Consider the following 17666-nt stretch of genomic DNA (forward strand, 5'->3'; position numbering starts at 1 on the left):
GTGATTGCTGGATCATAGGACAGTACTATTTTTAACTTTTTGATGAACCTCCATAGAGCTTTCCAGAGTAGCTGCACCAGTTTGCATTCCCACCAAAAGTGCAAAAGGGTTCCCCTTTCTCTACATTCTCATCAACACCTATTGTTTCTTGTTGTTGAATTTAGCTATTCTGACAGGTGTGAGGTGATCTCTCATTGTGGTTTTGATTTGCATTTCCCTGATGATCAGTGATGTAAGCATCTTTCCATGTGTCTGTTGGTCATCTGCATATCCTCTTTGGAAAAATGTCTATTCGTGTCTTCTGCCCATTTTTAATAGGATTATTTATTTTTGGGGTGTTGAGTTTTATAAGTTCTTTATATATATATATTTATGAAGATATGTCATCTGCAAATATCTTTTTCCATTCCATAGGTTGCCTTTTAGTTTTGGTGATTGTTTCCTTCCCTGTGCAGAAGCTTTTTATTTTGATAAGAGTCCCAATAGTTTATTTTTTATTTTGTTTCCCTTGCCTCAGGAGACATATCTAGAAAGAAGGTGGTACAGCTGATGTCAAAAAAATTACTGCCTATGTTCCGTTCTAGGATTTTTATGGTTTCATGTCTCACATTAAGGTCTTAATCTATTTTGAATTTATTTTTGTATATGGTGTAAGGTGTTCCAGTTTCATTCTTTTGCATGCTGCTGTCCAGTTTTCGCAACACCATTTATTACTAGTTCCTGGTTATAGGCTTACTAATTAATCCTATCATTTGGTAATATGAGCATTTTTATGGTTCTTTTTTTCAGCAGCATCATAGTGGAGAATTAGAAGCAGCTGTACCAGGCACTTTAACTTAGTTACCATTAGATACTTGCTTGGTCCTCTTTAAAGTTAACCCAAAAAAATCTGCCTAAGACTAGGGAAAATTTCTCATTTGTGTGTAATTTCTACACATATAAAGATGTCTACTGACAAATCATGAAAAAAAATTTATATCTAAACTGAACCGAGTCATCTCCCATGAACCACTCTAAATGTTATTCCATCAATCAAAACCCCACACCACACCAACTCAGTATTCTTATCTTAAAATCCCCACAGGAAATATTTATTGAATTGCTGCAGGGGGTGCTATTCATTTTCTAAATCTGCAGTTCCCCTGTGGTGATCTCATAGGGGTGGTTGGGATATTTTAAGATTTTAAGGAAACAACAGTGATAACTGGTATCTAGTATACAGTGCACAAGCTACTAGTTCAAAGTAAAGTTTCAATATTAGATAATGCCACATTCCTTTCAAGCTGTTGTATCTTTACACTAGATTTTTGACAGTTTCTGTAGTAAAAGCAGCAAATAACCGTGGCTGTGTAAAATTTCATCTCAAGGTTTGAGAAGCTGTACAGTGTTCTAACAGCTGCACATATCGCATTAGTAAGTAACTGTGGTTATTTATAAACAAAGTAAAATATTTTCTTTCAAAACCCAAAACTAAAAGGAAATACCTAATATTTTTGTTTATTGTTAGATCAAAATAAGTATTTATGTCTTAATAACTTACAGCTGTTTGAAAAAATACTTCTTGTGTTTATATGTGTTCTACATAATGATGAGAACAAAAAAATTACCAAAATACTAAGGGCACTGTGAACAGAAAAAGCTTGGAAACCTTTGTCTGAAATGAAGTCCACTAACCCAAACAATTTACCCATAAAAATTTCTTCATTAAATACTTATTAAATGTTTTCATATACATAATACATCTCACCAAATAACTCACTTTTCTGAACCAGAGACTGAGACATGAAAATCTCCGTATTTCACTGAAGGATTAAATATCATTGAGCTTTCATATGTCATTCTAGAATTAACCAACCAATCCCCAAGTAAAATTTCAAAAAATAAAATTCTAAATAATTTATGCATAATACCTGAGTGTGAGCTCTCAATGGTGGTATCTGATCTGGAATCCAGAGATGAAGGAATTTGTTTTAATTGTGGAACATAGTACATCCTCGTAATACCAGGAGGCTTATATGGCAACAGTGAAGGTTGGGCTAAGGAGATAAAGATCAGAACAATTAATAAGAAAATATTTATTAATTCACTGAATAAATATTGAGTGCCTTTCATGTGCCAAGCAGTATACAAGATTCTTGGGATATATCAGGGTGCCTCACTGGCTCAGTCGGAAGAGCATGTAACTCTTGATCTCGGGGTTGTGAGTTCAAGCTCCACATGGAGTGTAGAGATTACCTAAATAAACTTAAAAAAAAGATTCTTAGGATGTATCAGTGGACTAAAACAGAAAAATATCTCTGCCTTCAAGAAGAGCTAGCATTCTAGAGGGAGGAGGTATACATCTGTGCCAAAGTAATAATTTGATTATTATAGAGATTTATATATATATTTATACACACACACACACACACATATACACTTGTTTTTGTCTCTCTGAAGTCAAGGGAAACAAAAAGTGTATAGAGGAGGGGAAATTTTAAACAGAAAAAATAGGTTATAGCCTCCACTTCTATTTGGTCATATTCCTCCTTCTAGAGGAAGGAGGTAAACAACAAACATATTAAATAAATTATTTAGTATTTTAATAAATTACAAGTTATATAAAAAAGACAATTAGAAAATGTTGAGGGGTAGGACTACGGGGGAAATCGGGGCAGGATGCAATTTAAACAGGGTGGTAGGGTAGGCCTCATTAGATGAGTATTTTAGCAATCTATTCCATGTACAGATGGCTTTAACTAAAAACCACTTTATCTTATACTGAACTCAAACTCGTTAACCCCTTACTACCAGTCTTATGGTCTTATTCTGTCCCAAGAGTCAGAAAATAAGTCAAATTCTCTTCTACATTCAGATCTTCAAAATAAAGTTTCTTTTTTTTTTAAAATAAAGTTTCCATTATAGAAGTATAAATTCTCGACATTAAGAAAATACATAAAAGTAATACTTGGTACAGTTAGCTGTGTTGTTGTTACTAAATTTTAGCTTTCTAAAGGGTGTGTACTGGCATATCATTATGGTAAAAATTTGCATTGCCCTAATAATTATGATTAGAACCTTTTTAAGTAGTTATTGCCATCAAATATAAACCAGTAGGAATAACAGTGAATTTAGCACAGTCACTGCACATGATATTGGTATAAAGAAATACAATTATATTTCTATATACCAGTAAAACCACACAGGAAAAAATACCATATACAATGTCATAAAAAATATAACATCAAATATCTAATGAATAAATGTAAGAAAAGATTTCTTCACTGAAAACTGCAAAATGTTGATGAGTAAAATTAAAAACAGATGAGTAGATATACCATGCTTATGAATTAAAATACTCAATAGTGTAGACATGCTAATTACCCCAACATTAAAAAAAAGGAATACCTAAAAGTAAAAAAGACAAAGTCCTACCACTCAAAGATAACTGTTATTAACATTTTAATATATTTCCTATGTATCCTTTCTCTCTGTCTTATGAGTATACACAGTTGTCTGCATATACTTTGTACAATACGGAATTCAGTGTTTCTACTTAGCATTTATAATAAAACATTCATTTTATTTCCTATCTTTACATTTATATGGCTATATTACAGATTAAATGTATTTAACACTTCTCCTAATGTTGAAAATTTAAGCTGAGTTAAATTTTCAATTATAAAGAATTCTGTGAATAAAGATTTTCCTATTTATAGCATATCCATTTTCCCCTGCTGCCCCAGCTCAGGTAAATTCTCTGATTAGAGAGTGAAAAATTACACCATTTATAAAGTTTGTTTTTAAAAACACTAACTGCTAAAATATTTTCTAAAACGTCTAATAATTTGATTATTATAGAGGAGATACACACACACACACACACACACACACACACACACACACACACTTGTTTTTGTCTCTCTGAAGTCAGGGGAAACAAAAAAGTGCATACATGAGGGGAAATTTTAAACAGAAAAAATAGGCTATAGCCTCCACTTCTATTTGGTCATTACTGTAGTCATTGTTAGAATACTGATTTATTAATTTTCTTCCTCTACCAGTGTATATAAAACTTGATAGTGATGGTTAAATTTACTAGTTGAAAGGCTACAAAAAAAATGAATAACAACACGTGGGCAGGATTACAATGGGCACAGAGCAAGAATGGCTGTCATACAGAGCTGGAGAATTATGAGACAGATAAGTGGCTTTTCAAAATTCTTGACAACTTTATGTTTGGATGCAATAGTTTTAAGGTTACTTTGGCCTGGCTGCCTATGGGGGAAGAAGTGACTACATGGCAAATAATGGTTGCTCTTAGGAAAGAAAAAGAAAAGATTAGAGAAGGGTAAAGAAGAAAATTCAACTATAAAATTTATTTTTTCAAAAACTTGGAAAATAAAACCAAATATACACATATAGTATATTATTCTGAATTTGTTAGAGTATTGAGCAAAGTCATGTGTTTAACATACTATTCTTTGTAAGTTGTTTTCATACAAAAAAACCCTCACAAAATTTTACTTTTAAATACACAGTATTAAAAATAATATTTTATCAGTAAGCCAAATGACATTAACCATTTAAAGGAATCCTTTCTCCCAGGTCCTGTATGCAAAGGTGAAAACATAAATTATGGCCGCTATATAAATTGATGCATTTGATGTGAGTAGGGGTTTAAAACACACTTTCACAGTTGGATTTCCCCTCTTGCGCTTCTGGCATCACCATGAGAACAATATAACCCAGGGTAGGTATTGTTCCATTAGGTTGGGTTTAAGAACAAGGCATATGGAACAGACCCAAACCATTTCTGTAGCCTAAAGCCAAACTTGAACTGAATCACAAAACCCATGAGTGAAAAAAGCAAATGTTTGTTTTATAAAGCACAGAGATTTGTGAGGTTGTTTTCCAGTATCACTGTGGCACTAGGTAACTGACATACAAAGATGTTCTTTGTGATATTTATTAAACTGTAGATTTGGGGGTACGTTATTTTACCTTAAAAATGTTTAAGAATTAAAACCATCTTAACATATAAGTGTACTTGTTTAAATTAAATTCATTCAAAGTTGAATGCTGAACCAAGAAATTTTCTTTATATATTTAGGCATATCCCATCTTTATCTATAGACAGATAACCTTTTTGCATGAGGAAAACTTAAAATAATATTTTCAGTAGACTTGTGCAAACTATTAAATTCTTAAATTAGTAACTTTTTTTTTAAGATTTTATTTATTTATCTGAGAGAGAGAGAGAATGAGAGAGAGAGAGAGAGAGAGAGAGAGAGAGAGAGCATGAGGGGGGGAGGGTCAGAGGGAGAAGCAGACTCCCCGCCGAGCAGGGAGCCTGACGCGGGACTCGATCCCGGGACTCCAGGATCATGACCTGAGCCGAAGGCAGTCGCTTAACCAACTGAGCCACCCAGGCGCCCTTAAATTAGTAACTTAAAGTTCCCACTCTCACTTGAGGGAAGAATGGGAACTTAATTATTAATTTTCCTGTTATTGGTCTGGAAAAGAAAAAACATGCTCTATTTTCAATGTTTTATAGTATAAGCACTACTGAAATACCACTGTCACAGCATATGAACACTCTAAATATAGACCTTTGGGTAGAGATTGCTAGCTGTTCATCAAAATCTACCTTTTTTTTCTTTTTTAGATTTTATTTATTTATTCGAGATAGAGTGAGAGTGAGAGAGAGAGAGAGAGAGAGAGAGAGACAAGCAGAGGGAGAAGCAGGCTTCTCACTGACCAGGGAGCCTGATGCAGGACTTGATTCCAGACTCCAGGATTATGACCTGAGCCGAAGGCAAACACTTAACCAACTGAGCCACCCAGGCGCTCCAAAATCCACTTCTTTATCCTCAAAATCACAGCTAAACCATTTCCTAGCTAGGAGAAAGTGATCTGAGCCACTTCCAGGCCTAGCACATGTGCTTCTCCATGTTTTGTCCCTTCTAGTTGACTGTGATGGTGAATCTAAGGTAATTATGGATTCTGTGTTTTAAAGACAGCAGGGCCACAGTCAGCCTGGGTCCCTGGTCATTGTTTTATAAGCAAGAAACAGACTGGTATTATGTTTGCACTATTACATGTATTTTCATCTATTTATTACAGTATGTAACATTTAATATAATACAAAATGGCAGTAATTCACCTGCCCACCTAAAACAAGACCTCCAGTCTTTAAATTTTAAGTATCATGAGATAAAAATAAGTCAACTACAAGCAGCATGAGTCCCACATAAGTTGTTAACTCCTCTAGAAATTAAGGCAAAAACATAATCACACTCCTTTCATAGCTCTGTAAATAAAAGATGGATAGAATCATGTGGAGCCTAATGTTTAAAATTAAAATTAGGTTTTCTGACTACAAAGACCCCCTCACAAATTTCTGGGATCATTTCCTACAGAAGTTGGTAATATGACCTAAAATGTAATCACATTCTCTTACCATCTGTGCCATGAGGACGAGTAATCTGTTGGACTGAAGATGATGAAGCAAATCTGGTAGGAACTTTGCCCAGCTTCTGGGCACTGGGCTCTGGAATTTCAAGTCCATGATCATCCGCATTAATAAAAATCTCAGATGAAAACATGGTTTTTCCTGGACTTTCTGTTGTTATCTGAGTGACTGCATCAGATGACAATTTTCCAGGGAAGGCAGAAAATGGGGTCTTAATCACCTCTGATGGTCTGAACAAAAAAGAAAAAGGACACAGAAGGTAATATCCGTGGCTTATCAAATACTGTAATTTTTTTCCCAAAGGTAGATTCAAGGAATATTTTGTGGAGATACATCAACCTCAAATGGTTATTTCAGCAGTACCCTTTGCTATCTTAAATACTTACTATAACGCAATGATGCATGAGTTTATTCATTTAAAAATCTACTTTAAATTTCAACTTAGAATACTATTATATAATTTAGCTGAGGAAATGGTACTTTTCAGTTGAAGTAAAAATATAATCATTTTTAAAAAATTAAAGTCTACTATAAATTAAGGGACTGTGCTAAATGCATAGAGTGTACAAAAATAAATAAGAAATAAAGACTTGCCTCAAGAAGTTTATTGTCAGTGGGGGAACCAGAGGTTTTTAAGATTGTAATTATGTACTAAGATTTTAGAGAATTAATATTAAAACAGAATAGAGCAAATAAATGATTTAAAAAAATGAGAGGAGACAAATCTTGTTTATAGAAGAATTCCAGAAAAATATAGGCAGATACCTCCCCATCCAAAGAGATGAACATTAATCTCTCCCTTCTCCCTTGGGTATAGGCTGGACTTATTCATTGGATTCCAAAGAACAGAGTAATAAAAAGGGATAAATAGTAATCTTACAGTGGAGAAACATAACAAACACCATATTATTCAAGTGATGATGGTTCACATCACCAACACTGTCATGTGGATGTCGTATACTCTCTGCTATGATATGAAGAGATGGGGACTTCCCTTCTATGGTATTTTTTGCCAAAACCCATAATTCCAGTCTAATCATCCAAAAATATCAGCCGAACACAGATTAACCATTATTCCTCAAAACTGTCAAAATCATGAAAAACAAGGAACAAGGAACTGCCATTGACAAAAGAAGACTAAAGAGATATGACAGCTAACTAAAGGGAATGTGATATACATTGGGTCCTGGAACAAAAAACATTGGGGGGTGGAAGTCAGAGATCACGCTGCAGGGAAGTTATCCATGTTGAGGGGTAGCCTAGCATGGAGTGTCAAAGCCCAAGCAGGGTGAGAGGTTCATCCACACAAAGAGGTAGCCTGAGTGGAGAGTCAGAATCCAAGTGGTGAGTCAGAATCCTGGCTGGGGAGAGGATGGCAAGAGAGATGGGACATTAGTTATACAATGAGAGATTGATCAAATAAATAAATACTTGGGCTTTTAATTTCTAATAGTGGGCCTCTCTGCCTGGGTAGAGAGGAATACATAGAGAAGAAATAAATGTAAAACAAGTGCACGTGTGTGTGTGTGTATGTGTGTGTCTACAGAACGCCACCAAGAGGGCTGGGAAAAACCCAATAGAAATGTGTACACCTAGTGCTCAAATCTTGGCTTCTAAATATCTCCTTCCACTAGAAATAACCAGGCTCCTTGGAGAAACAGCCAATTCCAGAGGATGGAAAACTACAAGAGTCTGAAATGTCTTCTTATCCCAGAAAGCAAAGACACGTTCAAAAGATAACAGAGACATGTAAAATGGATACAGAAGACAGCTTGAAGGGACTGCCACTGGCCACCAAATTTTCAGAATGAAAACAAAGTACAATAGTAACATTGAACATAATAAGAAAATATGATTTTTTAAGATGTAAAATATTTGCAAATCTCACATCCAACAAAACCATGTATCCAGAATAAATAAAAACTTTAAATTCAATAGTTAAAAAAACAGTGCAATTAGAAAATGGCAAAACAACCTGAGGGGCACCTGGGTGGTGCAGTCGGTTAAGCATTTACCTTAGGCTCAGGTCATGATCCCAGAGTCCTGAGATTGAGCCCCACATGAGGCTCCCTGCTCAGTGGAGAGTCTGCTTCTCCCTCTCCCTCAGCCCCTCCCCAGCTCATGCTTTTTCTCTCTCCCTCAAATAAATAAAAATCTTAAAAAAAAATTGGCAAAACAACTTGAACACACACTTCATCAAAGAAAACACACAGATGGCAAATAAGCACATGAAAAAAATGTTCATCATCATTAGCTATTTAGGGAAATGCAAATTATAATGGCAATGAATCCCCCTATATACTTGTTAGAACGGCTAAAATAAAAAATGTTGAGAGTACCAATTGTTGAGAAGGATGTAGAGTAACTGGATCCCTCATACTTTGCTAGTAGAAATGTAAAATGATACAACCACTGTGAAAACTAGCTTGGAAGTTTCTTATAAAATATATATATACATACTATATAACACATCAATCACACTCCTGGGCATGTATCCTAGAGCAGAGATTCTCAACCTTGGCATTTCTGACATTTTGAACCAAATTCTTCTTTGTGCGGACTGTCCTCTGTATTCTAGGATATTCATCAGCAGTCCTGATGCCAAGAGAAAATTCTTTCCTAGTTGTGACAATCAAAAGTGTCTTCTAATATTACCAAATGTCACCTTGGGGCCAAAGTCTCACCTGGTTGAGAATCACTGACTTAGAGAAGTAATTATGTTCATGTAAACATAAGTACATGAATTTCACAGCATAGTACATATTAGTAATAGTAAATAATTGGTAACAACCAAAATGTTCTTCTACAGGATAAACTGTGATATATTCATACATTAGAATACTACTTAGCAATAAAAAGAAACAACTATTGATACACATAATAACTCAGATGAATCTCCAGGTCATCAGGCTGAGTAAAAAGAGTTAATTCCAAAGGTTACATGCTATATGATTCTATTTATAGAACATTCTCCAAAAGATGAAATCATACAGTAAAGAAACAGATCACTGGTTTCCAGGGCTTAAAGAAGGCAGGGGACAGGGAGAAGGACTGTGACTATAAACAGACAGGTACAAGGAATTCCTTTGTGATGACAGAACACTTCTATATTTTGATTATGGTAGTAGTTACACCAATCTATATGATTAAATTTCATAGAATTATACACATATACATTTAAAAAAAACCAACTGCATGCAAAAATTGGTGAAATCTGATGAAAGTCTGTAGTCTAGTTATCTGCATTGTATCAGTATCAATTTCCTGGTTTTGATAATGTACTAAAGTTACGTAAGATATTACCAATGGAGAAGCTGAGTGATGGGAACCTGGGACTCTCTAAACTATTTTTGTAATCTCTTGTGAGTCTATATATTTTTAAAGTAAAAAGTGAAGAAAAAAGTAATAGACCCATGAATAAAATAAGAAAGCATGATTCTGTATGAATATAATAAACAAACTAAAAATTTGCAAAGGAATGAGATACTCACATAGTTTCAAAGTACCTCCCACAAAATATGTAATTACAAAGGGAAAAAGAGTAATTTTCAGTGAAGGAACCTAGCAGTCATAACCTTAAGTAATTAATGTCATAATTGTCAGCAGGGGGACAAATGAAAATTGTGCAACATCTGATAACATATGATGAGAATTCAATGTCCCTTCTGTGATATTCCTAACCCAAACCTAATCATGAGAAACATCAGAGAAACCCAAATTGAAAAACATTCTACAAAGTAAATGATCTGTTATCTTCAAAAGGTCAAGAAAGTCAAGGAAAGACTGAAGAAATATTCCAGACCAAAGAAAATTAGAGTCATGACAACTAAATGCAACATGTGATTTTTGAACTGCCTCCTTTTATTATAAAAATCCTTACTGGAACAACCAGAAAATCTGAATACTGAATACTGTCTGTAATGGAGCACTGATTTTCCTGATTTTCATGACTTTACTGGGGTTATGTAGGATTATGTTCTTTTTATAGGAAATGATACAGTGATGTATCAGCATGCCATGGGGCAGCATGTCAACAACTTACTCCCAAATGGTTAAGGAAAATAAGGAGATATTAACATAATATTCTCAAATGTTGATTAAACAGACAAAAATTCAGTAAAAATGAAGATTTCAACGTAACAGTTGATCAAGTGGACCAAACTGACATATACAGATATTACATTAAGGAAGTGCAGAATGCATACTCCCTCAACTGCACATTGATCAAAATAAAAATATACTGTAATGTGAAGCAATTCTAAGAAATTTAAATATGTTGAAATCATTTAGAATATAATCTCAATAACCACAATAGAATTAACTAGAAATGAATAATAATTAGAAAGTTCTCATACAATTGGAAATTAAGAAACACATCTCTACATAGCCCATGGAACAACAACAAATTATAACAGAAATGAGAAAATATTTAGAGCAAAGATGGTGATGAGAAAGTACATAAAAATCTGTGTATATCAGAAAAGGCTAAATATTAATGAAAATTAATGAATATGAAAAAAATTAAGTATTTATTCTCAGAAATGTACGAAAAGACCATCAAGTTAAAACCCAAAACAGAAGGGAAAAAATAAACATATAAGCAGAAACCTTAAAAACAGAGAGCGTGGGGCACCTGGGTGGCTCAGTCATTAAGTGTCTGCCTTCGGCTCATGTCATGATCCTAGTGTCCTGGGATCGAGCCCCGTGTTGGGCTCCCTGCTCCGCGGGAAGCCTGCTTTTCCCTCTCCCACTCCCCCTGCTTGTGTTCCCTCTCTCGTTATGTCTCTGTGAAATAAATAAAATCTTTAAAAATAAACAGAAAACACATACTAGAGGATCAACAAAACCCAAACTGCTTAACACCTAGGAAAAGCAATCAAGTAAAAAAAGAGAAAACAAAAATTACCAATATCAGACATAAAAAAGCTAATATCACTAGAGATTCAGAAATTGAAAGGATAAGAAGATATTATGAAAATAACTCATATCAATAAGTTCTGACAAGTTAGAATAGAAAAAAATTCATTGAAAAACACTTTCAAAGCTGACATGAGAAAAAAAAAGAAAATCTGCATAGTCATATCCATTAAAGATTGAATCTGTACTAAAAACTCCAGGCCACAATGGCTTCACTGGTAAATTCTGCCAAATATCCAAGAAAGAAAGAATACCAATCTTAAACAAACTCGTTCAGAGCATCCTAATATATTTCTGAGGTCAGCCTAATGCTCATACCAAAATCAGACAAAGATATTACAAGAAAAGAAAATTAGAGGTGAATATCCCCCAAGAACATAGATGTAAAAATCCTAAATAAAATATTAGGCAAATTGTGTCTAGCAACAAAGGACAATATAGAAATTAAGGATGACTAGGGTAATTTCTACAATATGTACTGTAATAAAGTCTGACTCCATTTTTGATGTTTCACTAATGACTTCTTTTTAAGCATCTCCTTTGGCCCTACATCTGGACAGGCTGGTAAGAAAGTCTGAATGTGAATACCTCCTTCATTGGCACCAAAAGAAAATTTAAACCTCCCACACATAAAACCCTTTTCCTAGTTCTACTTCCTAGTCACTATAAGCCCAATCTACTCACTCTGCTTTGCCAAAGCTGGCCTGCATCTGTTTGTGTTCACCCAGCTCACCCCAGAAGTCCCTGTGTGAGTAATAAACTTCCTCTCAAATTCTCATGGTATGAGAAATGTCATAAGCCAACATATCTGAACCAAATTTTGGGTGGGGATCATCCCATTTCTTCATTAAAGAATAAAGATGTATATAAAAAGCCAATAAGGAGAATAAGGCAGAATAATAAAAGATGCATGATTAATAAAAAAAAAAAGATGGCAGGAAAGAAGGGACAAAATCCAGATGACACAAACAGAAAGCAAAATGTGATATGGTAGATTTAAATCAAATAATACCTATCTAACACAAATTCTTTCAGATAATGATGAAAGAGTGAATATTTCCAGTTCTTTTTTGAAGCCACCATAATTCATAATTACCAATATCAGACATAAAAAAGCTAATATCACTAGAGATTCAGAAATTGAAAGGATAAGAAGATATTATGAAAATAACTCATGTCAACAAGTTCTGACAAGTTAGAATAGAAAAAAATTCATTGAAAAACACTTTCAAAGCTGACATGAGAAAAAAAGAAAATCTGCATAGTCATATCCATTAAAGACTGAATCTGTACTAAAAACTCCAGGCCACAATGGATATAAGGACACTTCAAAAAGATTATAGATCAATATTAGCAAACTATATTCAGTAATAAATATAAAAAAAGGACAATATATCATAAGCAAGTGGAGTTTATCCCAATAATGCAAGATAAGTTTAACATATCTAACAAATGTAATTCACCACAATGATTTAAAAAAAAAGTGAGAAAATACATATGATTACCTCAATAAAGCACGAAAAGCATTTGGCAAAATTCAATACCCACTCATGATAAAAACTCACAGCAGGCCATAAAAGAGGACATCTTTAATCTGATAAAGGGCATCTATTAGGGGTGCTTAGGTGGCAGCAGTGATCTCTGGGTGGTGAGATGGAGCCCTGCCTTGGGCTCTGCGCTCTGCTTAGGACTCTCTCTCTCTTTTCCTCTGCCCCTCCCCCACTGTCTCTCTCAAATAAATAAATCCTCAAAAAAAAAATTTACAGGTACTATCTCACGTGATGAAAAACGAAATCTACTCCCCCACCCTCCCAAAACAGAGAATAAGGCAAGATGTCTGCTCTTACTACTTCTACTTGATATTATATTGAATGTCTTAGCCAGTGCATTAGGTAAGAAAAAGAAATGAAGCCATGAAGATTACAAAGGAAGAAGTAAAACTGCTCTGCTTGTTCCCTGACAACAGGATTGTCTATGAAGAATAAATAACATACTTGCAGATGTCATTAAATTTAAACAAGACACTCCCTAAATCTTAGGGGAGTTACTGAACATAAAATAGAGGACAGCAGGTATGCCTCAACTTAACCACTGGAAGTATTAGCTTACCTAAATTCTCTGTGGCCATAGTAACCATTGCCCTAAATTAGCCCATAGGAAGCTCTGATCCAATAAGTAAGAAATTAAAATAAAAATTAAAACTTGTTGACATATATAAATTGGCTTGACAACAGTATTTCTACATACAAGCAACAAATAACTAGAAAATACAAATTTTGAAATACCATATAAAACAGTATCAAAACACACAAAATATTTAGGAATAAACCTAACAAAAGATGTGCAAAGCCTACACTGAAAATTACTTATTACTGAGAGACACTAATATGCAGAAAAAATGTTCATGCATGGGAAGACTCAATATTATTAAGATATCAATCATTCACAAAATGATCTATAGAGTCAGTGTAATACTAAACAAAATCACAAGAAGCTTTAATAGAGAAATTAGGAAGCTTATTCTAAAATTTAGAATAAATAATAAATAAATAAAAACTTCTTTAAATGAGCCACCCAGTCATTAAGTGTCTGCCTTCGGCTCACGTCATGATCCTGGGGTCCTGGGATCAAGCCCCACATCGGGCTCCCTGCTCAGCGGGAAGCCTGCTTCTCCCTCTGCCTCTCCCTCTCCCTGTGTCCCCTCTCTCACTGTGTCTCTCTGTCAAAAAAAAATAAATAAAATCTTTAAAAAAAATGAAACTTAAAAAGAATAAAAATAAAATTTATATTGAAATGCAAAGGACTTAAAATAGCAAAAGTAATGTTGAAAATAAAAAACAAGGTTGGAGGACATAACCTGATTTCAAGACTTACTATCAAGCTACAGTAATCAGGAAATCATGGTTAAAAACAAAAAAAAGACACCATGGTATTAGTATGAAAATAAACAGATTAAAGGAACAGAGTAAAATTATTTTTACCCACACATATGACACCAACTGATTTCTGACAAAGACTAAATTCAAAATGGAAATAATCAAAATTTCAAAAAATGGTGCTGGAATATCTAAGAAAATGATTCTCAATTACATAAATTACAGAAGGAAAACTTTCCTCTTCCAAAAGAGGAGGTTTGGTCCCCTCTTGTACTAAGCCACCTGCAACTGACACAAAGTAGTCACAGGCAGTATAGAAGAGAGGACTAAGTTAAGCTCCTGCTTTCTATCCTGAGAGTCAGGAAAGGGGAGCTCAAGGAGAAACTGTGAAGAGAAAAGCAACTCCTTAACATATATTTATAAACTCCTGGGCCTATCCCTGAGCCATTTGTGTGTGTAGATCTGAACCTAAACAGCATACCTACACTTTGAGCACAGATATATGAGACAGATTACTACCAAATCTCAGACTGGCCACTGGTACACACACATGCAGGTCAGATCTGAACAGCAGTGCAAAAGCTCTGAAAACTGAACTCACATGGAACTATAACCCACAGAAGGTGGGTTAGAATTTGTAATATGAATGTGAATGGGTTGATTGCCTGGTAAAACAAAAATATCAAAATTTTCTATAGGATTTAAATGAGACTAGTTATCTCATAATATTATGAAATACAAACCAAAATTACTCAGCATATGAAGAACCAGAATTTCTCAATTCACTTGGGAAAAGAGAATCAATAGACACCAATGCTGGGATGAAAGAAATGTTGGAATTATCTGACAAAAACTTTAAGGAAGCTATTATAAAATCCTCCAACAAGTTAGGGTGGGTACCTTTGAAACAAATGGAAAGACAAAGTCTCAGCAAAGAAACAGAAGGTATAGAGAAGAAATGGCAGAAATTTTAAAACTAAAAAATGATATAACTGAAATAAAATACTCACTGGATGAGCTCAATATAAGAATGGAAATGTTGGAGGAAAGACTTAGTGAACTCCAAGACAGATCAATAGAAATTATTCAAGTTGAACAACAGAGGGAAAAAAAGATAGAAAAAAAAAAAGAACAGAACTTCAGGGACTTATAATATCAAAAGGTCTAACATTTGTGTGTCAGAGATGTAGAAAGAGAAGAGAAAGTATGTGGTAAGAAAAAATATTTGAAGCAGTAAGGGCTAAAACTCCCTATATATGATGAAAAATATAAACCCTTAGAAGCTCAGCAAACATCAAACACGATGCACTAAAGAAATCCATGCCTAGATACATCATAACCAATTGACTCAAAGCAAAACAAAAGAAAAGTAAAAGCAACCTGGGAAAAATGACACATTGCTTCTACCTTATAGGGTAATAATGATTCCAAAACTGTAGATTTCTCATCAGAAACCATGGAATTTAGAAGGAAGCAGACTGTTTTTAAAATACTGAAAGAAAAGGACTGTCAACCTAATTGCATGAGCCATAAAATAATGAGTAAACTTGGACTTCACTGAAATTAAAAAACCTTGTTGTGTGAAAGATCCAATGAGCAGATGAAAAGATAAGTCACATACTACAAGAAGATATTTGCCAATAACATATCCAGCAAAGATCTTATATCCAAAACTCTCAGAACTCAACAGTAAGAAAATAAAACGCTATTAAAAAATCATTTCACCGAAGAGGATGGTAAAAAATCACATGAAATGAAGAAAACCCCTTAGGGAAATACAACTGAAAACCATGTTGAACTATCATTGTACACCTATAAAAATGGCTAAAATATATGGACAATACCACAGGCTGGCAAAGATGTAGAGTAACTGGAACAAATATCATTGTTAGTGGGAATGCAAAGATAAAGCAGTTCTTGCAAGGTTAAACACACACATACACCACATGACTCAGCAATCCCACTCCTGAGGATTTACCCTACAGAAACAAGAAAGTGGCACACAAATGTTTATAGCTCTAACTGTAATCACCCCAAAGTGTAATCACTCCAAAAAATGAATGCATGGATAAACAAACTATAGTAATCTGTACAAGAGAATTGCAATATAAAGGAATAATAAAAGATTATTGCTTTTAATAAAGCAATAAAAAGTAAAAAATCTGCTTCACAAAAACGAAGGATGACTCTTTCACCACGACTAAGTGGGATTTATTCCTGGGCTACAAGGTTGGTTCGACATCTGCAAATCAATCAGTGTGATACAATACATTAATAAAAGAAAGAACAAGAACCATATGATCCTCTCAATAGATGCAGAAAAAGCATTTGACAAAGTACAGCATCCTTTCCTGATCAAAACTCTTCACAGTGTAGGGGTAGAGGGTACATACCTCAATATCATAAAAGCCGTCTATGAAAAATCCATAGCGAATATCATACTCAATGGGGAAAAACTGAGAGCTTTCCCCCTAAGGTCAGGAACATGGCAGAGATGTCCACTATCACCACTGCTGTTCAACATAGTACTAGAAGTCCTAGCCACAGCAATCAGACAATAAAAGGAACTAAAAGGCAACCGAATCAGCAAAGAGGAAGTGAAACTCTCACTTTTTGCAGATGATATGATATTTTATGTGGAAAACTCAAAAGACTCCACCCCAAAACTGCTAGAACTCATACAGGAATTCAGTAAAGTGACAGGATATAAAATCAATACACAGAAATCAGTGGCATTCCTATACACCAACAACAAGACAGAAGAATGAGAAATTAAGGAGTCGATCCCATTTACAACTGCACCCAAAACCATAAGATACCTAGGAATAAATCTAACCAAAGAGGCAAAGAATCTGTACTCAGAAAACTATAGAATACTCATGAAAGAAATGGAGGAAGACACAAAGAAATGGAAAAACGTTCCATGCTCATGGACTGGAAGAACAAATATTGTGAAAATGTCGATGCTACCTAGAGCAATCTAAACATTTAATGCAATCCCTATCAAAATACCATCAACTTTTTTCAAAGAACAAATAGTCCTAAAATTTGTATGGAACCCGAAAAGACCCCGAATAGCCAGAGGAATTTTGAAAAAGAAAAGCAAAGCTGGCGGCATCACAATTCCGGACTTCAAGCTCTATTACAAAGCTGTCATCATCAAGACAGTATGGTACTGGCACAAACACAGACACATAGATCAATGGAACAGAATAGAGAGCCCAGAAATGGACCCTCAACTATATGGTCAACGAATCTTCGACAAAGCAGGAAAGAATGTCCAATGGAAGAAAGACAGTCTCCTCAACAAATGTAGTCGGGAGAACTGGACAGCCACATGCAGAAGAATGAAACTGGACCATTTCCTTACACCACAAACACAAACAGACTCAAAATGGATGAAAGACCTAAATGTGAGA

The 17666-nt window shown here is 34.5% G+C and overlaps 1 protein-coding gene across 4 annotated transcripts in view; it reads right to left on the reverse strand.

Annotated features, from left to right (window-relative positions):
- ALMS1 (ALMS1 centrosome and basal body associated protein) overlaps positions 1 to 17666 on the reverse strand; it is a 208625-nt gene that overhangs the window by 73383 nt on the left and 117576 nt on the right. For all 4 annotated transcript variants that reach the window (XM_088026459.1, XM_028116263.2, XM_088026458.1 and 1 more), the window contains exons 11-12: positions 6443 to 6684; positions 1911 to 2036 (exon numbers count right to left, since the gene is read on the reverse strand). In XM_088026459.1, the coding sequence (XP_087882585.1) occupies positions 1911 to 2036; positions 6443 to 6684 (368 nt within the window). The remainder of the gene's footprint in view (positions 1 to 1910; positions 2037 to 6442; positions 6685 to 17666) is intronic.

This window comes from Eumetopias jubatus, unplaced genomic scaffold (genome assembly GCF_037043125.1).
Source record: "Eumetopias jubatus isolate StellerSeaLion01/CBP00866 unplaced genomic scaffold, mEumJub1_p1.0 scaffold_9, whole genome shotgun sequence".
NCBI lineage: Eukaryota > Metazoa > Chordata > Mammalia > Carnivora > Otariidae > Eumetopias > Eumetopias jubatus.